Here is a 26,049-nt window from a genome sequence, read left to right as displayed (position 1 = left end):
CACCCCGAGGATGCTACCCTACTTTCCAAGCCTCGGCGTCAACCCGGTATCTTGAGACCCAGCCCACGTGGAACTAAGAGATGCATATGCCGTATGGATGCATAGGTAGAGCCATTCCAGACTACGAGGTATGGATACGTAAGCGCGAGTTCATGAAATCCCATCGTAGGATTTGATAATTAGCATTACCGCCCCCCAGCCCCATGGGTTACTTCAAGCACCGTACCACAGCTTGTGTACATAAATTGTAGCTGAGAGTGAAGTTGGCAGGTTAGGACGGCAGCCATAAGCGGCACATAAGTAATGGCAATGCATGTAATGACGATCACTTCTCCTTGACTGACTTCGACTTGACGTGAGAATATATATATGTATGTGACACGCCGCCACCTATGTATGTGCAAAAATTGATATTTGAATTTACGTCGTATCTACGCAATGGCTGCTTGAGATGTTTCTCCTCGAGCTGACTCTTTTGCTCTCTTCTCCAATCTCGCCTATCCCGCGATACTACGTATTGTCTTTCAGCTACGGCTTCGCCACTCCATACTAAATTCTCACCTCGACCAGGGCGTTTGGATATTATTAATAATCTACCACAGGTCCAATACACCGCGCGTCCAGCACATATACCATTGTACAAAAGGACTCGACTAACTGCCTAGTGTAAGGTGCTTTGGCCCAAAGTCCTATTTACTTCTGCACTAATTATGTAGGCGAAGACAATAGGAGAAGAGGATTTTAACTTCTTATTTTTAAAGTTATCCACTTTCTGGAAATGCGCCAACGGGATCGTCTCTTCTATTGCGCGGAAGATGCCGCCAAATGTGGAGAATTGGTCCAAATTATTCCCATGAGACACGTAGGTATCCGTGTATTATGTACAGTAGTAGTATGGGGGCGGCACAGGTTTTGTCTCATGTTTCCGACTCCACGGCTAGCTATCAACTCAGCAACGGCGGTTACATTGATAATCAATGAATTATCGTGAAAAAAGAGGAAAAAGAAGCATCATCGAGTGTAGTCGTTGGAAGTCAACGAAACAGATAGGTATGGTTTTTTTGTAATTCCGGAAATACCTTCAACTATTTCCGCTTCCCGCGCCGTTTAGACAACCACTTAGCTGTCTGCGGTCCACACAAAACACCAAAAAAAAAAAGCTCGAACGAGTTTTAAATCAGCCTAGGATGCCGATCCCACGCTGGAAGAAGTAAGGCTTAGTGGGAAATAGGGCAGGGCGCTTGCGATGCTACCCCAAACCATGCAGGCTTTGCATGAGGTGATCTCAATGGCGGTCGAATTGGATGGCAGCAAAGTCCTGCCGACTGCCAGCCCACCAAGACGGTAGCAATCAGGTCGACCGAAGAAAAGCGTCTGGTAGGCTAGCCGCAGTACACCGTTGATTGGGGCCAGGGGGGAATGCGTCCCAGGGCAGGCAAAAGGCCCAGCACTGAATGAGGGTAGGTAGGTACATGATGTATGTATCCAGCAGTAAGATTATGGACTACCACCTAAGATCATGGCTTCTGGCCGGGATGCGAATCCTTCCTTGTTTTTCCCTGGCTTATAGCCAATTCCGGGACCCGTTCTGGGTCTTTTGGGGGCCGTTTTATTTGACTTTGGGCTGAGTTCTGCTCATAACCTTGGTGAACCTGATAAATCCGAGTTGGAAGAGAGACCTGTCGTGCTTCTTCTCCACTCATAGATATTGAGCATAGTCGAGGCAAAGTCAACGACCGTTCTTCGCCCGGATCGTCGTCCTAAAATCTACTGTCCTTCCCGCCCGCGAGCACGGCCACTGCGATATAGAGGCACGTACCGGTAGATGATCACGGAATTGTTTATATCTCCTTCCAAACTTGATTGGAATAAGGGAAGGATCCGGATATCAAAACACATCCGAGACGATAGACACGACGACTTCCTCTCCCGTGAGAACATAACCCGGATAATTGAGGCGATTGTGCCCCGTTCGGTTTCATTTTGAGTCGGTCCTTCAGATTGATATCGAGGATATCGCGGGCATTCGCGTATAGGAATTGGGCACGCGAGACAGAAAGGGCGGAAGAGGTGGATCAAAAGTCGAGAAGAATAATTGTGCCCGGCAAAAATAATAATAACAACGCCTTGGCAACTCCACCAAGCCCATCATGTCTCTCGGTGCGCTCACGACGAGCTTCACGCCGCCCGCCGACTGCACCGCGTCGTCGGCGCTCTACTGGGTGAACACAGATTCCACCTTCTACTGGCTACACGGCCGACCGGGCCAATCCTCGTGTTTCCCGGAGAGCTACTCGCCCTATCAGAACCAGTACTATAGCCCCGGAGTATGTCCAGTGGGTTACACACGCGCGTGCGAGTCGGTGTCGACCGGTGGAGACAGCAGCTTCACCACGACGGCGACATGTTGCCCGTAAGTACAATCTACGATGCCCCTTGGTCCTATTTTTTTCCCTCGGCACGCGACAGTCGCGATAGCTATTGAGAAAGTACCTTCCTAGGTATACAAAGCAGCTGTGAGGAACGGCTCAACACATTGGCCGGTGGAAGCAACGTAGTAGCCGGAAGATACAAATATACAAAACGGAAGTCTAACACTATGCATACAGGCAAGGAAACTACGTGTGCGCTTCGACGTCGAGCAGTTATAGTTACCCTTGGGGCCCTACGCTAGGATGTATGAGCGTGTACAGAGTAGACACGCAGACGAGCTTTACGACGATCGACGGTACGATAGCTGGGGACGAGACGGCCGGCTCAGTGACGAGCCTACGCGCCCCGGGCACGATAATGGCGTACGGTGTTGTGATTCAGAACGGCCCGGCAACGGCCACGGCCACATCAGACGCGACGACGACGTCAGGTTCGCAAACATCCACCAGCTCCGTCGCGTCGGAAACCGCGTCTTCAGCGGCAGCATCCAGCACGAGCCACGGGCTTAGCAGCGGTGCCGCGGCCGGCATAGGGATCGGGACAGCGCTTGGCGTTATGGCGATAGGCGGCATGATACTATGGCTGTTCTGGTCGCGGCGGAAGAGGAGGACGCAGATCCCGCAGCAGGAGCTGGAGGCCGAGGCCCCGGGACGAGGGGCAGTGATGACTCCCGGCTCCTGGAGCGATACGACGTGGTCGGCAACCCCCTACCAACATCCCCCTCCTCCTCAGCAGCCATACCCGCACCAACCAACTGTAATACAGGCCAACTGGCCGCCGACGGAGCTAGCCCATAACGGCACACCCGTGGAGATGGGTGACGGAAACCAAATGCCTGCTGAGAAGGACGGGAGGAGTTTGCACTGGCGACAGCCATGACCGGCGAAGAAGAGGAATAGGATGGGGGGGTGGCGTCGGAAGAAAAGCAAATACGGATTTACTCGATAATAATTGAATTTGGAATACCCCAGGCACGTGATTAGACGAACCAGCACGTTGCAGCTCTTTGGTTGAAGTGGTGGACGGGCGGCAGTCAACTAGAATATTAGAAATTTGAGATGTGGCGAGGCAACCATTTTCTCGCCAAGGAAACTTGCAGTCATGCACCTTGCGCCCTTTGTAAATATTTTCGTATTGTATAGCGGGTACAAATCATTGAATGATATGTTACTTTAGCCACCAGGTCATATAAGACTTAAAGGCAAAAAAGAGATTCACGAACATGTTTGGTCTTGTGGCGGTTTGAAGGAAAGTGAAGAGACCCAATGAAGAAAAGGGGGTCGCTCTCCCGTGGATCTATCCCTAGCTCAGGGGCTAGACGACTAGTCACGGGACGGCCCGAAAAAATACCTAAATGTGACAGAAAGGAGTTCGGTGGTTAACCTACCTGTGGCTTTCTGCAGGCGTATAAGAAAGAAAAAGATTTTTTTTTTGAATGGCCTAGCCCGAGGTATTGTCGATCTGCTTCTGACTACTGCGCCCCCCGCTATTAGGTCCATATTTGTTTGCCACTCATTTCAGGCCTGCAAATATTCGCAACTTTTGAGAATCGAACTCTTCGATCTCCCTATTTAACTTTTGGTCCGAAAGGGGTGGACTAGTAGCGGTACCTCATAGTGATAGTCCCTACAGGCGCTTGGGGTGACTTGAGGGTATTTGTCCATGAGCACCCGTGAATAGGTAAGGTGAACTGGCTGTGGATTAGTAGCGGCTACCTTCGCATCGTTACCTGAGGCAAGCATGTTGGAAACTTGAAGACTTCTAGCAATACCCTACCTTGACTGCCTTGGGCAATTTCCAGAATGACGCGTCATTACTGATACATGACAGTGCATCAGTTTCCAAGCGAATAATTTCGAAAAGGGTGTATAGTGTGCCAAGGGCAGCACTTCCGCGTATCTATAACACTTGAGATCGATCGAGTGTACGCATGATGAATTTGAGACGCCAACTGAGGGGTCGATTCGAGACGACTGGCTGTGAACGAGTATCGGCTGTAACTCTCAGTGGCAATGCAAGATATCAGCTTCCATGTGTAGCAACAATCGACGAGGCCGTTCGAAGAGCCATCACAAGGTTCCAGCCGGCGCAAGCTCCCCATTATAGAACAATCTAGACAGCTTCGAGGCGAATCTGTCCCCATCATTGGCTCGGCCCCGAGGAAATGTTTCGACTCCAGCGTCCAGGCCACGAGACCACGATGCCTGCCGTCCGCGAGTCACAGCCTCCTAGATGTTCCAACAGCGGTGATATTGTCGCTTGCATCGATCCGTGTCCCTACTGTGATCGTCAGTCCGGAGAAAGCCGCTAGTGGAAGCAATTGGGCCAGGAAGTTGGGGTAATCACTTGTCTGCAATGATGAGTAGCTAGATTAAGCATCATCCCGACAATGGCCAAGCCGAGTGGCCGGTTGATGTGGATCGGCGCTGAGTTTCAGTCGGCGGAGTGATGCATACCTCAGCCTCTTCTCCGCATCGACGTCGTGAAAGACGGCAGTCGTCACGGATTCAAGGCGTCGGTCTCATGATAGACTACAAGTCTTATCTCGATGCTCTCCAGTAACGTCGCATCATATTAGGGGGATCCACAGCATTTCCGGTCTTGCCGCCACTGGAGGCGTATTAGAAAGTATCATCAGGATTATACAAATTCTTACACATGCTCATCACTGAGGCTGACAAGTAGAGATATCTGGGATATTGCGTACCTCGTCAAGCCATACGTATTAGGCCAAAAGGACGTCACTCGGGGAGCTGGACGCGAGCGACCAAAGTCTTCCTCGCTTGCATCTAAGTGATTTTTCAGCTCTTACGCTTACATGTCTGCATGTATTCCGTTGGCGCCATCTTCGTGGCGACCTACTTCGACGAAACAAATCCGATCGACAGAGCAGAGATACTATCGGCCATTCGTTGAAAACTTCGTGCCAACCATCTCACTTTTGTGGGCGGATGATACTCGTGTCGGATGAGATTCTAACAAAGGCTCCACAAGCATACTAAGGTGTAAGCCGACATGCCTTCAGCTTCCTATCGCCATACTAAGAATCCTATAATAAGGAGACGCTTAGTTGAACAACAGCGCGCCCACTCCTTGCATTAGGTGGAGACAAATGTGTCCATTTCCAATTAACCGCATTAGGGGAGGGTATGATTATTGCTTTCCTGACTTGTCTGGGAACAGGTGTCATACCAGAGCGGAACTGGGACTTAGGGGCCGCGATCCTGATCTGCGAATAGGGGGTGATCCAGCTAACTGTGCAGAGATTTAGGAGGGTAGCCAAACAGATGTCATTGTCGTACTAGCTGCAGTAATACCTCGGTGCAGCTTCTGCAGGTTCTCTCTCCCTAGCCGATTCCAGTAAGTATGTCCAGGCCCCTGAGCACGGTGATAGGATTACCGGATGCTTATCCTGGACCCTGCTGTTGTACAACAGCATGATATTAGAACAATAATCATTTACAAACCCCCTATGTTCCACGATAATGTAGGTGGTTCGTAATAGACAGCCTTGTCGTTTGGGACCTGCCCCAATTCCAAGTTGGGTAATATGGCAAGGCTTTGAAGTTAGAATAATTCCCATCTTGTCGGGGGAGTTGCCGGACAACCAGTATCGACCATAATACCGTAGGGTAAACCTTCCTTATTGCACTAGACAATACTAGAAAGCGAGCTAGCTTGCCATCTTCTCGCACCTCCAAGCCTCTAGAACAGGAAATGAGGGATTTGCATGTAGGAAAATTTTGGTCGTGTTGTTCTCGTAATTAGCCCTAGACTGGACACATGCAGACCGGCCATAAACCCACTGTAGCCTGTAATACGACTCATCTCTAGATTAAGAGCCTAGTTGCAGATCAATACTGATAGCTTAGGGTGCAGCATCGTGTGATGCAAACAGGTGTCCAGCAGCATTGCATTGCATACCATTAGTGGGACAGTGAAAGAACGTCAGCGAACAAAGTAGACTCCCGAGTAGGGCGTACATACATAGAAGATGTAGCGGAGCCAACAGCTTGGGTCGACTATTCAGGTTGATGCGCTATCGAAAAAGGTTACCAAAATGTACCCGGCTGCCGTCAATATTCAAGCTGCATTTTGATAGATTTGATGTTCCTAGAAGATAATCGTAGGTTGTGAAGTACCTAGGTACTCTAACTCCGAGTCTGTACAGAGATCTGGATGAACCGTCTCGATCTCGGCTAGAATCGAAAGATAGACGCAGTTATGAGACCGGAACGTTCTGAAGCAAACTCTGCTCATGTGATAGCAAATCGATAATAATGTAGCGGGTACTAGCTAAAAAAAGATCGATAGATCTCTGCTTAGTTGGGTTTGATTAAAGTTAGTTTACGAATCTGGTGTGGAGGATAGGTACAGGATTGGCTGGGAATAGCTTCGCAATCCGGCCTAGCAATCTACCGCGGAGAAAGTATTGCACGACAGCATATTACTAAGCCGCATGATATCGAGAGGTACCCATCTAAGCCAAATCATTAAGCATAAGAGGGCGGCCGTCACGTCATATAATATCTTAGGGTGACATACCTAGGAAACCACTGGCTAAGTAACGATATCCGTTACGAAGGCACACCAGCCGCAGGCTAACTGGCCGGCATGTAGTCTCATGAGTAGAATACAAGCACGGCTTACAGCTCGTTTTCGTCCATGTTGTGTACTTAAGAGACATGGCTTCCTTGAAAGTGTGATGAATTATGCATTGATTGAAATGCTCTAAATCCAAGGACTTGGCAGGATCCGCAGTCCAGTCAGCCAGCACGACTATAACCTCGCAGTTTCGATACATTCCCAAGCTTTTGTGAGAGGGCAAATGATGTCTCGAAGATTGATAACCCTATGAAGTACTCGCAAGTTCGGTTTCAAAAGCCGGGTAACGCTTATGGTAATACATCGACGAGCGGGTGGCTTATCCAAGTTATTCATTGGTACTTGGTATGAAGATCGGTGGGTAACATTATACAAGAAGCCGGTAACCTGGAACCGCCATGGAAAGGCCCGTCCAGGACGAGATGTTGACGCGTTATTCATATGCTCGTACATAGGCAAAGTACCCAGGTAAGTATGGGCTACGTCGAGGAATTGGTAGTGTGACATCATGGTTAACAAGCGAAGAGGCAATCTCTGGACCTAGATACGCGCCGTTGTGAGAGTAATGAGACTGACGGAAGAAACATTGTCCCAAGTGCCTATCTAAGTAAGTAAATCTTGAGAAGATGAGAGGCAAACCACAACTTTCCAGATCCTAGAACTGTGAACTGGCGTAAATACCGGAATGAGGCTTGCGCAATTTAATGAAGAACAGAACTACATGCAGCATGTCGGATTTGTTACATGTAACAGGCAAATGATGGATAAGAGGAGTGAAAGAATAGGCATTGTGAGGGAGTAAGATTGTCTTTTTTGCCATGTCGTATACAAAGTATAAAATAAAATTTCTTGTTGATAGAGAATTGGTGTGGGAAATTCAAGAAGTGATGTCAAGGGTCTCTTTTGTGAAACCCTGTCAAATAACCCCGGCTCTCCAATCCCGGAGAATTTTCAACCTTCTGGATCCCGGTCTAAAATGGAAGGCCCTAGCCGACCTAGTAAGAAGGCGGGAGTCAGTGCTTTCCGGTACCTACCTGTATGTAAGGGCTTGCTGATCCCAAACTAACGCAAGGACCCTTATGGGGAACTTACTTTGGTTAGGGGGTACATATGTAAGTAGGTACAGATTCATCCATAATATATCCGCTGCTCAATGTAGTACACGTCCATCCCCGCCAACAAGTATGTATTATCCGTAGGTATGATGTATTTTCACATGTAGTTTAACACTACATACAAGCATCCCTATGTAAGTATGTAGTAGATAATTAACAAGCCCGTCTTTAACTTATAACGGTAGGACAACGCAAGGGGATCGATTATACATATTTATGCCGTTATCCACCGCGGAGTACATCCCAACCAATAGTTGGGTATCAACTTGTCATGTCATGTTCAGCCTCATTTCAGGGTGTGCCTTTTGAACTTTAGACAACTGGTCCGCAGCACGTAGCATTATCGTGAAGAAAAGGATGACAAATTGTTCCTCTTAGGGGATTTGATATCGAGATGACATGACACCTTCGATCTCCTACACCGCCGTATTCAATCCTGAAGGTGAACATAACATTTATTACTATGGATGTACATAGTAGCGTATGGCCGCAGTGCAGTGCAGTGTAACCGCGGGCGCAGGCGGAAGACAAGTTAGTCTCCCCAGAGGTCTGTATCGATCTCCCCGAGGAATCGCAGATCTCAATGGGCAAAGTCCCGTGTATGTGCGACAATAATGCGGCACTGCGGCGGCAACACCAGAATGCCAGAGTAGGTACCAAATGGTAGGTACCCTAATTACGTTGGGACGATGGAAAATGGTTATTATATAAGAGCCAACCAAAGACCAAGTTCTATCAGAATTCATATATCCCACATTCGGAGTTGGCTCGTGTAATTGTTTTGAATCCATGCCTTCTTTCGATCCGAGTCTCCGCTAATGGCCGATTGTTCTTATTCTGTTATTACTGTCGCATTGCAAAAGACCACAGAGTCCAGTCATCGTGGCCCGATCATTCTCTGCCGGCGCTCAGTCCTGCATTTGCGCCGCTGTTACACAAACAAGTACCAAAGAGAATATTTTGGTAACGTCAAATTTACATACCACAAAGGTACTGCATATATGGGTCATCCTCCATGTATGATACGTTAGAGGTCTATCTGTCAGCTGCTTTTCATGTGCTTCCTATTCGATGAGCGTGTACCAGAGCAAATGAAGGTGTGTTTCCAGAATAAATGGCGACCCACTAATAGACCCTGGTTGTTGCAGGGTCTTGAATGATGCATGGCAGGGGATCGCCGTTGGTAATGGGATTTTTCGTCCTTTTTTTAAGACTGCTTCTTCTAGGCGTGTTCAAAATACAGGCAGTAGATTTAGAAACTGAGACCTCCATGGATGTCTCTCCAGGCAGAAACTACATAGCTAGATACTATATGATACATGTATACGAAGTGGCACTTCTACATAGGAGGTACGTATCCTAACGGCGTACACGGCGTACATGTGTGATACCCCTGAAGAGATAAATAAGGATGCTTCCGCACGCCTACCTTGGGTAGATCCCATTGCTTTTCGGAGCATCCTTGTAGCAAGAGCCATTTTGGGTTCTTTCGTACTAGGCTGTGATTTCTTTACTGATTTGGACTTTGTCGTCCGTCAGTGAAGCTCCGTCGCTTGGCTGTCAGCGGACAGTCACCTCTTGTCCTTATCACCCAGTATATTCCTTATTTATCCCGCAACTCAGTCATCAAGACCTTCTCTTCGAAGCTGCCTATAGTCTATCGGGGTGACTAGCTGATTTTTGTCACCATGAGTGGAAGCGGCGGCTACTACAAGTACCGATGCAAGTACTTCTATACCCATAACTGCCCCAACTGGGTCTACGTGAATAATTCCCCTTGCGCAAACTGCTGCGTAAGTCACTTACACAGAAATATGGTTATCTAACATTGGGTTAAGAATTAGCTAATATTTGGAAATAGGCGGAAGGGCGCGAGGTCGATGGTGGAGCTCCCGAGATGCCTCCGTCGAGGTACTCACATGACATTTGCGTCCCACGAGTCGAAGATGGCGTTGTACACTACACGCTGATGGAAATCGTCAACACAGACGAGTCCGGAAACCAGTGGACGCTGAGATACAAGGTCGACCAAGCTCAGGTTCCCACCGTCATGACGACCAGTGCTACTCCTGGCCCGCCAGTCCCGGCTACGAGTTATTGAAACAAGAACGACTTGCGGCCAAATATGACAGCAAAAGATGTCGAATGTTGACAGCTACATGAAACTGTTTGATATGGTTTCCCGGGGTCATAAGATAGCAGATTTAGGCATTGGGGATATCTAAGACAGGCCAGATTGTGGGGCGCAGCCACCATGTTGCGCCTAAGTTGTAATTATGGACTGACGATCGTATGGCGGAAAGGGCGGCGTTTCTTGCAAAATTTCCACCCATTCTTATTAGCGTGGCTGGGCATAAGGATGACTGTTGTAGATTGGCGATGGAAATATTTATAATTTGACATCACGAAAAATCCTTGTTATAATTCGGAAATACGCACATCACGCCCTAATGATAGGACGGGAGGCCGAGATGTTATTTTGAGGTTTTCAGCACTAATACGGCTATAGCCAATGGCAAAATGACACTTTACACCAGTTTATCCCGCAAACTATACACATGGGTGAAGACATTGATCATTTCGTTTCGGTATCTAACGCTTAGTCTAGTTATGTTTTGGTTAACATTCGATATGCCGGGAGCCACAAGGCTACACAGATTCTTTTTTTCAGTGGAGGGATAGAAAATTCGTTGAACGGACGAAGATACGCGAGGCCGAGGTGGCAACGATGGAACAGCGTCGCAATACAGATCTCGGGGTCCTTGATTGGGCCTACTGCATGACTTGTTGCGTTAGCTGTGAGCCTCGTGATGACCGACCTACCACCGTCCTGCAGCTTGTAAGCGCTCTGCAAGCAGAACACGGATGACAGGATCTGTTTCTAGAATTTCATAGAGCTTACTGCATCTGCTCAAGTTATGAAGGCTGGCAGAGCATTTTGACCGACTCTTTAATTTTTATGACTTGATCATTGCTGGATATTGAAGAAGGGTTAATGTAACAACAGCCGTGTTAATAACTCGTGGCGCATTGCAGCTCTCCAAATACCCATTTGAGATCATCGAAGTCAAGAAGAGGGCAATGGTCCGCAAGCTAAACCGTTGCGTTGGTAGACTCGTACGACGCGGAATTGCGATGCTCGATTTATGTTGCAAGAATGCTACGGTCATGACAGTACCACGCACTATCTGAATATTTCGAAACCCCTTCGGTTCAAGACGACATTGATAGCACAGATATAGATAACCGAGGCTTATATGCGACGCTCCCCTGAATCTCCTTGGACACTATATGACTAAGAAGGTAGGTAGTAGGTAGGAGAAGCAACAACAAATTCGAATTAGGGTGCCTAGAGACGTAACCTTATGTGTTTTTGCCAAGGAAATATTATTCATACTATTATCTGGGTTGTAATGATGATGAATTAATATGGATACGTACATAACCCTACGGACCCATCCAGCCGAACCAGTCGGCCTATTACATGGGGAAGGGGTGGTTGGGAAATCGGGAACGCTAGGACGTGCCTGCCCGTAGCCGCTACATTTTAGGAGCATTAAGGGTGGGGGCTTCCCGGTATGGGGTATCGTAAGCCCTGTCCGGCCACGTGCTTTATTCTTGGACTTACTTTCCCGGGCCGCAGAACCCCACTCCTCATGTGTCCATGCTTTCAACGGCGACTTTTTAGCTCCTTCTGCTCCTTGCAATTCTTTTTTCTACAACCGCGAATATCCTCAATTCCGAGCCTCCCCGCAGTGGATAATATTTGATGTGGAAGATGTTATAAACAGCATTGACAACGGAGGACGAGCATGTAAGCATTGATAGATTACGCGGAAATGCACAACATTCCCGATTCCGCGATGCCTACCACTGCAGGAAATATCTGACAGCTGCAAATCTCGTACGACCCACCTCCGATTTATTAATGTATTACATGCTGTGTTACGACTAGATACATTCATCATCACCTCAGATGCGTGTAGTGGACAAGTACCCAGCGATTCTCCCCGCCCAGACCACCTCGCTGATTCCCCCCCTGCCATGCGCGTCAATTGTTCGGCTGGTGATCTACACTAAGCTGAAATTCAGAAATACCATACATACCTAACTACATAATATGTAAGTAAATGGTCTAGATTTCCCACCGGGCCGAGAAAACCCTAGCCGTTTCTCGAAGTTCTCGTTTCTTACCTATACATCTCCAACTGCGGCATTCGGACTTGGTCGGTAAACGACCACTCTGCAACTTCGGCATGGTATTGGGTCGATGCTAAGCGTGAGTGGGACGTCAGCTTACCTAGGCAGGTAGATATGTATTTCCTTTCCGGTAAGCTGTCAGGGTATTAGTTCATGCCCTAGGTTACGACATACCTAGGTACCCAGGTAGTCCTATGTAGGGCTGAAACATTGACATCAGACATAATGAAGGAAATATATTTTCTTGAATCAAGAGTAGAAAACAGACTCATGCCATCTACGTTGTCATTATGATGGCAATAGAAAATATATTTGGCTTGCTGTATACCTAATAATCCCGATACCTAGCAGACTCGGAGGAATAGACTACATCTACACTATGTAGTAAACGTACTTCTCTACCTACCCAAGTATCGCCATCACGATGCGGACCCAGCATACGAGGAGTCGGCACACATGCAGAAAATGTCTTTTGTCTATTCTACTCTAGGGCCAGCCACCAACAGGTCTCCTACGGGCCGAACTCCGATCCGACTGGATCTCTAACAATAGTGTTTCCTTTCAACATTTTATCTAAAGTTCATGCCCGAAGCTTCTCAAGATTGAGATCGTACTCAGCCTACATCATAAGCTTACCAAACAACTACAGGATGTGGTGATGTGACGAGAAATGGATTCGAATGAAGCTTTTGCACCACGACACTTTACCTATTGAGTAACATTCGTAAAGCGACGTGCCTACATCGTCCCCTACTGTCAACTTACGAATTAAATGTAGATTACACTATATATCATGTCGTATTAGGTTTGGGGTTTGTTATCTACTTATGGTACTCCAATGAGTCTGACATGCTCAGAAGGCAAGGGGGGGGACACTTGTTCCAATCTCGTCCGCGCATCTTTTAGAAGGGTTGTATTATTATTTTCTCTATTTAGGCGCTGGAGCCAAGACTCGTATGATCTATTTAAACGAAGCTACTGTGTTTTTCTATGTCTTGTTTGTCGGTCCTTCTCAACGTTGGGTCCCAAGTGACGGCCGTAGCTTCTGAAAACTACCTGGCAGTGATTTACTGCGATGGGTTTAATGTAAGGGAAAGAAAAGAAAGGTCACGCGGAACCATCCACGCCCTCGGTTAGATATGCCAGACTTCTGTTTCATCGCTAGACTGCGTTGGCCCTCCTGACGTTGATCGTGGCCCGCCACGACGAACTTTGGTGATAGGAAACGTACAAACATCCTTGTTCCAATCATATGCTCTCTGGTGGCATATTACATGTGCTCCAGTTGCTTAGATATATTAGATAATTTACTTCTAGGGATACCCACATGATGCCCTAAAAAACAGCAGACCACTATGGAGAATCGTTGCATCTAAACATCGAATTACCTGCAGCACTACTAATATTGGTGTCGTTTAAACTTATCTAAATCCCCAGCTCGCTCTAGACCACCCAAGCTCATTTAGAGATAGGTGGCATCGAAGTGACCATGAAGGGTGGCCGGCGACGTTATTGCAGTATTCCGTAGCGAATAAGCTAGATCTCAGAGTAAACGTTAAGGCAGAGACCTCGTACCCGTGATCGACATGGATGAGTATCATATCTGTCGCTACGGCCGTGATGCGCTATCCCCAAAATTACCTTGCTTGCGATCATACTGGTGTGGTAATCTACAGCTTGGTGCGGCTTTTAGCAAACTCGCTTGAAGAAGGCCAAGCCGAGCAGGTATGACACCATTTCAACCTAAGCGAACTTGGGCGGTGATGTACACTTGAGGGTATTCCGCTACTAACTATAGACTCCTATGACTGGCAATTTGGCCTGACCGTAGTTTGGTTCGATGGATGTCAGCCACACTGAAGTGCTACGAGCTTGTCATGAGGAATGTTCCGCATTATGTATAATAAATATCCACGGATTATGAATTTAGACTTCTCGAGTAAACTCGACTAATTTACCTTGAAGGTTTGATGGTTATTGCCATGTTCAACGTAGATAAAAGACTGCTTTTCTTGTGTATGTATAGATTTCATGTATTCCTATGCTTGTTTTCTGACCGTACGAAGCGAGCTTAATTGACCAATCAAAGAAGTACGCGATACATTCATTGCCTGTCAACTTAACTGCAGCCGTAGACTTTTATTCAGTTGAGAGACTAGGTGGTATCCCTTAAGACGATGATTATTCATGTGATACGTAATAGCAGAAAAGTTTTTGCAAGCCCCGAACAACTCCTTAATTTAACTGCATTTATTCTCTGCTTTTGCTTTTGACTCCTGGAATTCTCGTAGTATTTACCTATTTATGTAGGTGTGTACCTAACTATCGGTCCTTCGTATTCACGGCTAGCCTAACATAGGTAGATATCCATTGCCTCTTTGGCAGAAAATTACTCCTATCGGCCAACTCTACCTATCCAGAATTCGTCAGACCGCTGATTCAAAATTGGCTAGATAGGTCGTTATGATGTACCTACATATTCTGCCTCGACAGCCAATTTTCATCACATGATGGCGCATTAATCCAAAAAATCCCGAGAGGTTGGCCCCCAAAGATCGACACGCATATGGTGTCGGTATTGCATATATGATCATTGACGCAATTATAAGAAGAACCGGAAGACTAATCGGGTATTGAATGCATTATTTAATATCACTATGATGTTAAAGAGGGAGAATAACCGTGGATAACTATCCAATTATTTGGAACGAGTGGCACGAGACTGAGTAAAATAAATAGCATGGTACATAATCCCCGCTCCATATTATGCTATTAGGTAGATCAGAAGAATCTAAGGGGAAGGTCTCGGCCCAATTGAGTAGGCATCACTCGTTAGGTGGATAAGCCGAGACTACAATTTCGTAAGATAGAAATGCCTGTAACTAACATATTTGGAATGATTATAGGAAAATAGGTATAGCGAACTCATATGTTGATGTATTAGGCATTATTGCCGAACCGGGGTTCGTGGCTTTATCCCTTTCTAGCCCAATTCCATCAACCGTCCTTGCTAATACTTTTCTTAATTAAAGCAAGAAGATTTTCTGTCTCGGCGAGATAATCGACAAAGAAAATGAATATGAGAGGTACCTATATCCAGAGCTGATGCATAGCTCCTTTAACCAAGTCGACCACCTAACCTTTCTTACCTAGGTGTGTTTATACCTGTTACTCTTATGGCTTCTTAGGTTCTATCAAACCCAAAGCGAGGCGACGACATACTACGCGCGATCTTCAACTCGACGACCACTTTTTCCAACATCATATTACCACTTGCTCGTTTATAGAATACTCGACGTGTCGAGTCCTTGCCCTTCGGATCCGATGGAATCTTGCGACGCGAAGAACTTCAGCTACAGGACAACGAACTTGTCCGGAGCCGCCTACATCTACCATTTGTATTACGGGCGATACTATTATCATCGACGTGACCTCAAGTCCATGGATATTGTCAAGTTCTAAACGGAGGATGATATAAAACAGCATATTCCGATATCGTGTCTGTCATGTCATCATGTCATTGACCTAGAGCACCAGTGACATGATCTATCAGCCTATAGGATACTGTTCAACATTTACGTATTTATGCCGTTATATATGCCGTTGCAAGCCCTTTTATGCACTAATTTAATTTTAAAGAGAACTCCTATACAAAACCGCCCCCGAGACGAACTTCGTTTATCTCCTAGACTTTACCGTTGATCGTACAGTCTACACGGATAGACATGCCTATCGAATTCGATCATTCCAGTATCGAACAATCCCGACGAGTCCGAGGTGGTGGCAAGGCACGTGGGTTGGATATTCAAATTGCAACCACCAGTCACGAATACATCTTCGAGTAGCCAATAGCCTCAGACAGGAATTGCAAAATACAGAATAAGGGGAACCCCAAGCTACGGTTGGGTATCATGACTTGAGTTCGAGTTATCCGAAGTTCATGTGATCTTTACCTGAGCCCATCTAGAATTTAAAGTCAGGTTTCATGGAGCTTGCCTGAATCCAAGCAGAAAATACATTCAATATCACGGAGAAAGATGACGATAGTGGAAAGACCGTAACACATTTACATGTGTGCTTCCAGTCGCTGACCTGTCATATCCATAATTGGCCATCGAGCTGTAATGATAATATATCAAGAACCAATTACTACAGAGGCTGACTGGAATATGAGTTGGAAGTACCTGGGCATTGAGGTCCAGTACTTTGCAACGCCGGGTAATAAATCCAGGAGAATCCATATGTGTGTACTGTACCGAGATTGGTCTCCAACGGAAAAACTGACATCCATCTTTCTCATCAAGAGTAGGAACACATCCCTGGGACGAGGAAGGAATAGCTCTTAGGCAACTGTTAAGGTCACTGCAATATCAAGACCGCTTCCTTATTTCGTTTCTCTACCTAAGTTTCCTTCAAATGCAAATCTCATGAAGGCGCCCCAGTCACCAAGCAGGGAAATTAGGAGGCTTTAGCGGTACTAATCTATTCAAATTAAGCTATGAATCGTCATAATCATGATCATGAATTATTTAGTTTCTACACGTTAAGACATTAGAGAGACAAGCAAAGCACTGCCATAACTGGTAGCCAACTTAAACTCCAGCTCCAACGGACGGAGGAAGAGCCGGCATTTCCAAATCCGCGACCTTGATACCCGTACGTCACGTTCTGAATGACAGCTGGATTATAGCAATTTCCGCCAACAATATCTACTCCTTTCAGGTCGTCAGGAGTTAAGAAGAACATGTACTGCTTCTGGTCAATGCCCTCGAAGCCCTTCGTATCGTACGGAAACAGGTCCGAACTGTCCGTGGCGGTGGTGTTGCGTAGAAAGATGCACTGGACCTGGCCCGGGTAGTCTTTTACCATCTGCGGGTAATCCTTCATGACATCCGAATTGGATGTATCGGCAATGAGGACGAATTTACGCTGCGGGAATGTCTGGAAGATCTTGTCTAGCAGCGCTTTGCGGATTGATAATGTTGCCGAAACGTCTGAGAAGTTGAGGGGTCGCGTGTCGAATGAGCCTAGGGGGTATGTCTTGAAGATGAAACTTCAGACATTTAGAGTTAGTTCTCTGTGCGAATTCAGACATCCTTAAGACCCGAGAATTATGTATTAACTTACTCCATATAGTTTCTCGTCACCTGTTCCGGTGTTGTAGTGAGGTAATGAAAGTGGAAATTTGGTATGGTAGCGGACCAATTGGCGTATATTTCCGGCATGTTCATCCAGGGCGTGAACGCTCGAGCAAAAGAATTCAGGAGACCCTCCTTCGGATCATAAATCTTGGTGACACGGAGAATATCGTCGATATCGGAGATAATGGTGAAACCCTCTGGCGGAACTAGGTAGGCGGTCGCGTTTCCCGAATTGGTCCCGTTCGTATACATATTGAGAGCCTGAATGGATGAAGTAGCGTTACCGGCCATTAAGTGTCCACCACTGGGACCTGTTGTATTCTGAAGGAGGACCAATGCATCGAAGTCGCCCTCATCAGTCGTCGGGTACGGAAGCTTGAGGGTTTGAGCACCACCTTCCTACGGATTGGCCTTGTTTAGCTGGGTGATACATTTGTCATATCAATTCAATAAATATTGACTCACAGCATTTATGACGCCGCCGCTTGCATCAGGGCGGATATCGACGTCGTTCTCGAAGTTCATAGTGACATTCACATCCCTTTGCTGAACGACGAAGATGGAAGCCGTCATATTCCTCGCCTGCGTTTGTTCCGGCAATGACAACTCCTCAATATCTGTACCAACTAGGAATACATTGGCCAAGTCATTGAGCTTTGACTCCGAGATATTGGGCTGCTTGTAGACATTGCCATGTATCCTAACGTTCCATCCTTGCTCGGTCCAATTGGCATAGGCCCTAGATTTCGATTTGGGTTAGTCTAGGAGGATGAGAATCTGGAGTAATGTGGTTCTTACGGAAGATTTAGAACTTGAGTTGGCGTTGCGGCAAGATCTGAGCTGTTTATCCCCAGAGAACTTTCTACGGCTGTGCCACTAGGGAAGTCTTGAAAGAATTGGGGCACGCCCGATGCTACGTAGCTGGAAACATCGCTTCCTAAACTAGTAATAAGGCCATGGACGTAACTGGCCGCATCGAAATCGCGCTCTACTATTCGAGTTTTTAGGTCTGGAGCTGGTGTAATCATAGGATGGCTCGGTGGTATAGCTATGACTGACCTAGTTAACAGTAGCGGCAATAGCCATGCTAAAGTCAGCCGGTCATATAACAAGATCATCATTAGTCTTAGGTAAACGAATGTATTTGAATAATGATTGTAGGGTTGCTCATTTATTTACACTGGTGGGACGAAGCTCGGAAGCATGCATAAAGGGTAATCTAGGTTGTTCAAGGTAACAGAAATCTAAAATATCTGTACGTACTGGTCTCCTTTTTATTCAATCAAATCAATTCTGGGAGATGACATGCGTGGCACGCTAGCATTCTGTCCTGCCTTGTTTGTTGTTGGCAAGTCCTTTGTCTTCCCAGTGGCTTGGCGATGACATCACTGGGCCGTGATGGTTCCTTGCATGTGTGATGCGGGAATGGGGAATCAATCCTGGAAACCGGAATTTACCCATCAAATAAGGTTATGTAAGAAAAGCGGCCGGAGCCGAGTGTTACGTCTCGGCCCCGCTTGTCTTAGTTGAGAACATCGGGATGGAAGGAGCGAAGAAAACTGAAACTTGCCCGTCTTGTACCTACCGATTGTAACGAGCTGGGGTTAGCCGACGAAAGAACTATACGATACCTAGTAGGTAGCTAATTAGCTGATAGCCTGATGATTCTAGTCTCCTTATCAAGACTGGAATCAAACGGTGCCACGATAACTATACAGAGAAGGATCGAGCGGAATTCGAATATCGTTTCATTAAGTAAGTACCTAGATATTCAGGCGTCATCGTGATGGTAGTACTTCCGAAGCCGAGAACTGTTTGTGCATCCATGTCGATCGCTGACACCATCTCACCGACAACCCTCCAACACCATCCGAGTCCTGTATCGATTGAGATCAGATATTCTCAACTAGTCGCAAGTTGAATATCTCAAATTCATCGACCATAGAATTCCTCCAATCAAAATTGGTTAATTCATCTCTCCATTCAGTACTGAAGCTTTGGGATTAGGTATTCGGCGAATATTGGTAACCGTCGTAAGGCTTGCCCATACAACGAAACAATTCGGGTTTAACGAATCTCGCATCCTTGTAGCGCCTTGTCGTCTCGTTGCCGAATTTTGTTTCACTCGACGAATGGCCAGTATCATGTTTCGAGGTTGATACTACGTCCAAAACGTGCGTAGAGCTCAACCTTCAACTGTGTCATCTCGTCTTTCACCGTAGCGAGCTTCTCTTCGAGCCCCGACACATCTTCCTCCATACGCGAAGTCGACGAGGCTAGTAGTTCTTGCGCCTGTGGCAATGGTATGTGGAAGAAAGCGTCACCAATCTTGTACCTATGTGTTGAGTCGCTTGTCAGTCGCTGCTAAATCCCCCGGTGATTGTTGCGGTGGCTCGTCCAATTATCGTCATGCCATATCTGTACATTCCGTAGGGGGAGTTTGGAATGTTCTTACGGTATTTTGTCATCCTCGTCGGCAAGCTCCAGTTCCATGGTGATATCGTCGAGTTCTTCCTTCTCTTTCTATATGACAGGGTCCCGTTAGCAACCACAGTTGGTTTGTACAAGGTCGAAGCTTGGGCTTAGTTTTCGTACATTCTTGGTTTTTAGCTCCTCTTCTAGGCCCAGTTCTCGTTGATGTAGGCGGCTGAATTTGTTGATCTTGTCTTGGTCTTCGCGACGGACCTCGACCTCCTCACCGGCCGCTTCATCTTCTTTGGTAAGCTAATAGTAAAGGTATGTCGGTTAGTTCTATAATGAATTGGGATAGTAGGAAATAGGTGCAAGCTAACCATACGACGATTCATCTTTTTTAGATTTGGTGGTTCCCCCTTTTTATCAGGCCGTTTGTCGCGAAACAGAGTGTCTATGAAGCTCAAGCTTCCACAACCGAGAGCTTTGAAGGTGGGGTGAACGTTAGGCGGGATCAGGTAAGGCCATTGTAGGTACTAGGTACATGACAAACTTTAGACAGGTACTCAATTTAGAGGGCTGGGTCACGTGACTGATAAGATACCTAACCCAACACCAGACGGAGTTTTATTAAACATCAGGTTATTACAATATTCGAATATCCCATCTTAAACAGATGAAACCTGTACCTATAAATGAATTTAAGCTTAAACTGGGCGCATTACCTTCAGTGTTGTATGTCTTAGCCACATATTTACATACTGAATATTCTGTTATTTTGGGGATGTTACTCAAAAGTACGAAACGTACATGTACCCAACCTGATTTTAGGTACGCTATTGTGCATCAGTAGCAACGACGCCTGAACCAATGAATGTGCTTGTATCTTTTTGATACTTCCATCATACCACACAGCAGAGAATTGTAAATTATATTAGCAAGCATGCTTCATGTCAAAGTGATGCTCGTTTGTCTAATCTGAGCTCTTTATTTCATATGACGATGGGTACCTGACCTTTGGTTAAATATTGAACACCATCCCTCTGGCCTTACTACATTCCAGTTGTGACTAAGACGAAATACTACTAGCAGTACTTTTCGCCCGCTACGTATCATAGGTAGCTATTGTACTTGCATACCTACTAGGTACCTAGGTAGGCACATATCGACGAACTTCTCCCAAAACAAAGAATAGTTCGCCTTTTGGGCAACCTACCAGTCGCCCCACGATGTCGCATTCATTTGACCAGGAGTCTGATGGCTACAATGAAGTCCGTCCGACTTTCTACATCGGTCAACATGACTCGACGAGGTCTGATTCGTTGACTGACTTACAATACGGTCAAGTCCTGAACTCTGGTGTAAGTGATCATCAGCCGAATTTAATACAGCGATACTTATACAATGCGCAGTTTAGCTTTATTACAACCCCCATCACCAACGAGCATTTTCATGATCGCGTCTTGAATCTCCTCAAAGCTAGCCTGTTGGATGCCAAAAACAACGAGCAAGCAGGCTCCATTTTAGATCCGGTGGTACCACCCTTGACCACCGAGGATACTAACCTCTTCCCGGGAACCTACACAAGTGGGCTTGTTGCTTACTCTAGCCCGTGGATTGACTTATGCTCTCCTAATCATGTTATCTCCAGCATTTCTAGGCAGGTCCTGAATCTGGAAGTCTCCTATGCCAATTTCTGTGGTGTCAGGAGCATCATAGTACCTGGACCTAGGCAGGACTCGATCAAGGTTGGCAACAGCCAAGGGATCGCTCAGTATGGCCGAGCTATCCACGAAGCCTTTTCCATCGGAACACGGATTAGCATTATCGTCCACATTCCCATGTATCGCGAGCCTAGCCTAGAAGAAAAGGTACCGCAGTTGTCTTTATTCGACGAAAACACAAGCGAAACACCCTCCAAAGAAGAAATCGATCTCTTCAGTGCCTGGGACTCTTGGCACCTCATTCGTACTGTTTGTGAATACGATGCTAGGCTTTTCGTTGGTACGTACCTCCTATTGCTGTGTTTACTGCCCAACATGGTGAATGGTTTGCCATGATAGTTGCAACGTCGTCATTGATCTCATTGCTAACTCGGTACTAAGCCCTCAAAATCCCACGTGTGCTTCCGGAGAAGGAACTTCAGACGAGATGGTTCTCAGAGCCTCTTCAATATCTGTCGTTTAATCCCCAGACATTCCAGACGAACAAAGCCGGACACCCTTCTCTTAGCCGCCATCATCAAGAATTGATCTTTAGCTATATGCGCCTTAAAAATGCGCCATACTTTCTCCTTTGTGATGTGGGCCCAGAGGTGCAGGCCGATTTCGACCCTAAGCAGATCACGAGCGCCAACTTCCCAACGTTAGTCGAAGCAGCCGCACACCACACCGCAAGCAGCAATGGCAACGGCAACTTCCAGGGACAGAACGGCTACTCGGCCTATCTTAGGCATCTCGAGAGGCAACAGGAGCCTCTCAGCGACTTGGAACTGACCACCCTGACGAACTTCCAGGACTGGCTGCAGTCGCCATTGCAACCCCTCTCAGATAACCTCGAATCCGTCACATATGAAGTCTTCGAGGGCGATCCCGTGAAATACTTCCAATACGAAATGGCCATCGCGGCCGCACTTAGGGAGTGGGATGCGCTAGGAAAGCCCAAGTCCGGCCCGGCAGGCGAAGTTGTCATCGCAGTCGCGGGATCCGGTCGAGGACCGCTCGTCACGCGAGCCTTACGAGCCAGCGAGTCCACCGGCGTCCCCGTGCGCCTGTGGGCCGTAGAAAAGAACCCGAACGCGTACGTCTACCTCCTGCGCCAAAACCAGCGAGAATGGGACGGCCGCGTCACCGTCGTGAAGACCGACATGCGAGCGTGGAAAGGCCCGCTCCTCTCCGACCCTTCTTCTTCCCCGCCCGTCCACGGCAAGGTAGACATCCTCGTCTCGGAGCTCCTCGGCTCCTTCGGCGACAACGAGCTCAGCCCCGAATGCCTCGACGGCATCCAGCACGTGCTGGCCCCGGGCTCCGGCATCTCGATCCCGGCCTCGTACACGGCGCACGCGACCCCCATCTCCACGCCCCGCATCTACGCGGACATCTGCCAGCGCGCGGCGGCGGCGGACGCGAACGCGTTCGACACGCCCTGGGTCGTGCGCCTGTTCGCCATAGACTTCGTCGCCGCGAAGGGGGTCCCCGACCATCCCCGCTTCCAGCAGGCGTGGGAGTTCGCGCACCCGCTGCCCAAGGCGACGATGGATGCCGTGGAGGCGAGGCGCGCGGGAGGCGTTGCAGGTGGCGGCGGAGGCAGCATGGCGGGTGCGGTGGGCGCGAACGATCATAACGCGCGACATTGCTGTATGACGTTCGTGTGTCGTACTCGAGGGGTCGTGCATGGGCTCGCGGGCTACTTCGAGGCGGTGCTGTATGAGTCTAAGACGGAGACGGGCGCAGGAAAAGAGGGCGAGGAGGGGGAAGAGGAGGGAAAGGGCATGGTGGATGGAAAGGTCGAGTTGAGCACGCTGCCGGATTTGATACAGAGGAAGAGCAAGGATATGATCTCTTGGTTTCCCATCTTCTTTCCGCTGAAGGTAGGTTGTTACGATATATCTCTTTTGATGAATAACGTCGCGTGCGCTAATACGGAGATATCTAGGAACCGCTCTACTTCCCGCCGGATACCGAGCTGGAGGTTAGCATGTGGCGACAGACCGACGACGCGAAGGTGTGGTACGAGTGGATGGTCGAGGCATTCATGTGGGTTAGTCCGTCACATAGGGTTAAAGTTGGGGGATCGGGCCTATGCAGTAGCCGCAAAGTGGCTTGCCTGTTGTGATACCTACATCCACGATCTTAGGTAAGGGGGACATTTGAAGGGGAGGAGGGGGAAAGGCACGAGCAAGAGAGGGACGAGGTTAGGGGAAAAGCATTTGCATTTTAGGGACTGTCCTCCGTTAGGATAGCCCCTTTTCCCATGCTGCCCAGCTCGGGACCACCGAGTTGGCGATGAATTCAAAGAACTACCATGACCGAACCACAGAAATGCCTATCCCGTTGTGTTTGCTAATCGGGCAGTAGGTCGTATACATTCATGGCATTTGCTCCAAGGCCGTTGATTTTTGCCCGTCATCGTAAGCCCAGTGCTATATCCTGCCCTGCTTCGTTCTTCCAAGACATCGAGGCCATGCTTCATTTAAGGGTATATATCTGCCACCTTCGTCTGATCCGAACCTAGCTTTAACTTATCCGCCCATCTTGACGTCGCCGTTTTCGCCTTGGTCGGCGGCTTTGATCCATAATACGTTGTTACATCTGCAAGGGTTGACGTATTAGCTAACTGCCCAGAGAGCAAGCCCAACTCTACTGTCCCGCTTTCTCTAGTATGGGCATGGGGTAGTATGTGTAGGAAACGCACCGGATCAAGATCTGTCCCAGGTCGCTCGTGAACTTCTGGTCGATGAATTCTTGGGCATTGGTGAGTTGGATGTTCATGTAGCTGTCGGAACTGACGAGTCGACCGCGGTACTCGGTCTCGCCCCACTTTAGTCGCACAACGATGTCTTTGTTGACACTGTCTTCTGTCAATTTCACGGTAATAGCATCTAAGGATTCGCGTAGGGAGACATACAGGTCTTGCAGCATAGGCCGCGGGTTGACAGGCACGAACTATAATTTGGTCAGTTGGTGTTCACGAGAAAAAGACTCATTGAATGAATTGAATAGAATAGAATAGGAAACTTACACTCATGGTCGGGGAGGATGATGAATTTTCGTGAAGAATTGAAAGTGTTGTTTGTCGCGGTAAGCTTCAAGAATAATGGCTTCAAAAGTTCAAAGCTAAAGGCCGAAGGCTGCACCTTGAATTTTTGGACATTGACCCTTGAATCGTAGAAATAGTTTCATTGGTCAGTAGAATTTGTAGGTAAGCGGCATGTACAAAGCGGGGCTTTTCGTTTTTAGAATCCTGCCCCGCCCTAACCCAGGATTGAGCGATTCACTGTATAAAGTCTATGTACTGACTGGCAGGTGGCATCAGGACAGCGGACGATAGTACCTGAGGTAAACATTGCACGTGGTATAACTGGGATACTATTATTAAATTCATTCACGGACAGGTACCTAGGTATGTATTGTAGACGTTCATAAGTCGAATAGCAAAGTTCAGGCTCTCTTAACATCCCATTTCAAGTCCTTAATGCTAACCTCGTCATTGGCCTTCTCGTCATACTCATACCATTCCCCTTCTTGTAAATCAACACCCTCAAACTTGGTTCCAGACTCTACACCATCTGCTAGCCATTCACCCTAAACCAAAATTTAGCTGAAAAGGAAACTAGATAAGAGAGAAATAAGAGCTTCCTACCTCTGGGCTAAAAGATGTGAACTCTAACCCTCTGCAGTCGAACTCGATAATTGTCTGCTGTTTCGGAGGTTCACTTTGTTCATATGGCTTAGGAGCAGTCTTGATAGAGCAAGATGATTCTCGCTAGGTGTCCAAGCATTAGAACGTAGCTCGGTATATGTGTCTATTTGGATGGCAAACAAACCTTGCAGTTCTTGCACTTCCATACGAAATTCGCTTCTCCCCTGCTGCCACTTAATTCGTTGGTTTCCTTAAATTCATGTGTAAGTAACCATATTTGAGAACTACATATACTAGACGGCAATGACATTGAAGAAATGAGTTTCTTACAAATCTGCTGACGGCGACGGGATTGCCGTGCGTCTCTCGACATGAGGTACACTGGACCGTGAAGGTATACCAAAAAGGGTTCTCGGCGGTATCCTTGGGCCGCAGATTGGTAACCCTACAAAGCCCTTCTGATTAGTCAAGTAAAGTGAAGTGTACCTTGACCGTTACTCACCCATTCAATTCTGCTGTTAGCGTGAGCGCATACATGTTGAAGTTTTTGCTTTAAGATATGGGAGTATTGAATGAAAGGGGGGTATAAGAAATTGAGCCTCAATCATTCAATATATTAGGGATATCTCTAAGTATATGCATATGCGTAGGTATGAATGTATCAATATACCTCTATATATACAGGTACCTACATAAATATGCATATTAATCGCCTTTTGAAAGATACGTCAGAGCGGGACAGCACGATAAGTACCCACTAAATTAGCTATGTGGCTTATCTA

At 47.3% G+C, this 26,049-nt stretch overlaps 7 protein-coding genes across 7 annotated transcripts; 3 read left to right on the top strand and 4 right to left on the bottom strand.

Moving 5' to 3' along the window:
• The first annotated feature begins 2,069 nt into the window (after positions 1-2,069).
• Positions 2,070-3,534, top strand: F4807DRAFT_120803 (uncharacterized protein). The gene is made up of 2 exons (XM_047992885.1): positions 2,070-2,413; positions 2,610-3,534. Exons 1-2 carry the CDS (start codon positions 2,151-2,153, stop codon positions 3,310-3,312), a joined length of 966 nt encoding a protein of 321 aa, XP_047858815.1. The 5' UTR covers positions 2,070-2,150; the 3' UTR covers positions 3,313-3,534.
• Positions 3,535-9,736: 6,202 nt separating this feature from the next.
• On the top strand, positions 9,737-10,706 carry F4807DRAFT_120773 (uncharacterized protein). Its single transcript, XM_047992884.1, has 2 exons — positions 9,737-9,946; positions 10,015-10,706. Exons 1-2 carry the CDS (start codon positions 9,842-9,844, stop codon positions 10,252-10,254), a joined length of 345 nt encoding a protein of 114 aa, XP_047858814.1. The 5' UTR covers positions 9,737-9,841; the 3' UTR covers positions 10,255-10,706.
• Positions 10,707-16,904: 6,198 nt separating this feature from the next.
• Positions 16,905-18,522, bottom strand: F4807DRAFT_455936 (uncharacterized protein; the record flags this gene model as incomplete). The annotated part of the gene is made up of 4 exons (XM_048000801.1): positions 16,905-17,406; positions 17,481-17,893; positions 17,960-18,233; positions 18,293-18,522. The coding sequence occupies 4 exons, from the start codon at positions 18,520-18,522 to the stop codon at positions 16,905-16,907; spliced, it is 1,419 nt and encodes a 472-aa protein (XP_047858813.1).
• Positions 18,523-19,636: 1,114 nt separating this feature from the next.
• F4807DRAFT_455935 (Prefoldin, subunit 4) lies at positions 19,637-20,301 on the bottom strand (the record flags this gene model as incomplete). Its single annotated transcript, XM_048000800.1, has 4 exons — positions 19,637-19,829; positions 19,950-20,017; positions 20,090-20,218; positions 20,287-20,301. 4 exons carry the CDS (start codon positions 20,299-20,301, stop codon positions 19,637-19,639), a joined length of 405 nt encoding a protein of 134 aa, XP_047858812.1.
• A 646-nt stretch (positions 20,302-20,947) lies between these two features.
• On the top strand, positions 20,948-24,228 carry F4807DRAFT_120675 (Skb1 methyltransferase). The gene is made up of 4 exons (XM_047992883.1): positions 20,948-21,267; positions 21,319-21,910; positions 22,012-23,495; positions 23,561-24,228. Exons 1-4 carry the CDS (start codon positions 21,136-21,138, stop codon positions 23,738-23,740), a joined length of 2,388 nt encoding a protein of 795 aa, XP_047858811.1. The 5' UTR covers positions 20,948-21,135; the 3' UTR covers positions 23,741-24,228.
• F4807DRAFT_455933 (LSM domain-containing protein) lies at positions 24,147-24,652 on the bottom strand (the record flags this gene model as incomplete). Its single annotated transcript, XM_048000799.1, has 3 exons — positions 24,147-24,216; positions 24,320-24,570; positions 24,647-24,652. 3 exons carry the CDS (start codon positions 24,650-24,652, stop codon positions 24,147-24,149), a joined length of 327 nt encoding a protein of 108 aa, XP_047858810.1.
• Positions 24,653-24,899: 247 nt separating this feature from the next.
• Positions 24,900-25,943, bottom strand: F4807DRAFT_407427 (DUF866-domain-containing protein). The gene is made up of 5 exons (XM_047996376.1): positions 25,770-25,943; positions 25,598-25,712; positions 25,452-25,517; positions 25,268-25,390; positions 24,900-25,209 (listed from the first exon to the last, which is right to left on the bottom strand). Exons 1-5 carry the CDS (start codon positions 25,802-25,804, stop codon positions 25,066-25,068), a joined length of 483 nt encoding a protein of 160 aa, XP_047858809.1. The 5' UTR covers positions 25,805-25,943; the 3' UTR covers positions 24,900-25,065.
• Positions 25,944-26,049: the final 106 nt, after the last annotated feature.

This window comes from Annulohypoxylon truncatum (genome assembly GCF_022578515.1).
Source record: "Annulohypoxylon truncatum strain CBS 140777 unplaced genomic scaffold F4807scaffold_2, whole genome shotgun sequence".
Taxonomy (NCBI): Eukaryota; Fungi; Ascomycota; class Sordariomycetes; order Xylariales; family Hypoxylaceae; genus Annulohypoxylon; species Annulohypoxylon truncatum.
This window is presented reverse-complemented; position numbering and strand designations above follow the sequence as displayed.

Excerpts from the sequence above, each read along its gene's own strand:
- F4807DRAFT_120803 (XM_047992885.1), top strand. The coding sequence starts at position 2,151 with ATGTCTCTCGGTGCGCTCACGACGAGCTTCACGCCGCCCGCCGACTGC. Across the intron at positions 2,414-2,609 it reads ACGACGGCGACATGTTGCCC|GCAAGGAAACTACGTGTGCG; the intron begins GTAAGTACAATC and ends CTATGCATACAG.
- F4807DRAFT_120773 (XM_047992884.1), top strand. The coding sequence starts at position 9,842 with ATGAGTGGAAGCGGCGGCTACTACAAGTACCGATGCAAGTACTTCTAT. Across the intron at positions 9,947-10,014 it reads CCCCTTGCGCAAACTGCTGC|GCGGAAGGGCGCGAGGTCGA; the intron begins GTAAGTCACTTA and ends ATTTGGAAATAG.
- F4807DRAFT_120675 (XM_047992883.1), top strand. The coding sequence starts at position 21,136 with ATGTCGCATTCATTTGACCAGGAGTCTGATGGCTACAATGAAGTCCGT. Across the intron at positions 21,268-21,318 it reads GTCAAGTCCTGAACTCTGGT|TTTAGCTTTATTACAACCCC; the intron begins GTAAGTGATCAT and ends TACAATGCGCAG. Across the intron at positions 23,496-23,560 it reads CCATCTTCTTTCCGCTGAAG|GAACCGCTCTACTTCCCGCC; the intron begins GTAGGTTGTTAC and ends GGAGATATCTAG.
- F4807DRAFT_407427 (XM_047996376.1), bottom strand. The coding sequence starts at position 25,804 with ATGTATGCGCTCACGCTAACAGCAGAATTGAATGG. Across the intron at positions 25,713-25,769 it reads CTAACAGCAGAATTGAATGG|GGTTACCAATCTGCGGCCCA; the intron begins GTGAGTAACGGT and ends AGGGCTTTGTAG. Across the intron at positions 25,518-25,597 it reads CCGTCGCCGTCAGCAGATTT|GAAACCAACGAATTAAGTGG; the intron begins GTAAGAAACTCA and ends CATGAATTTAAG.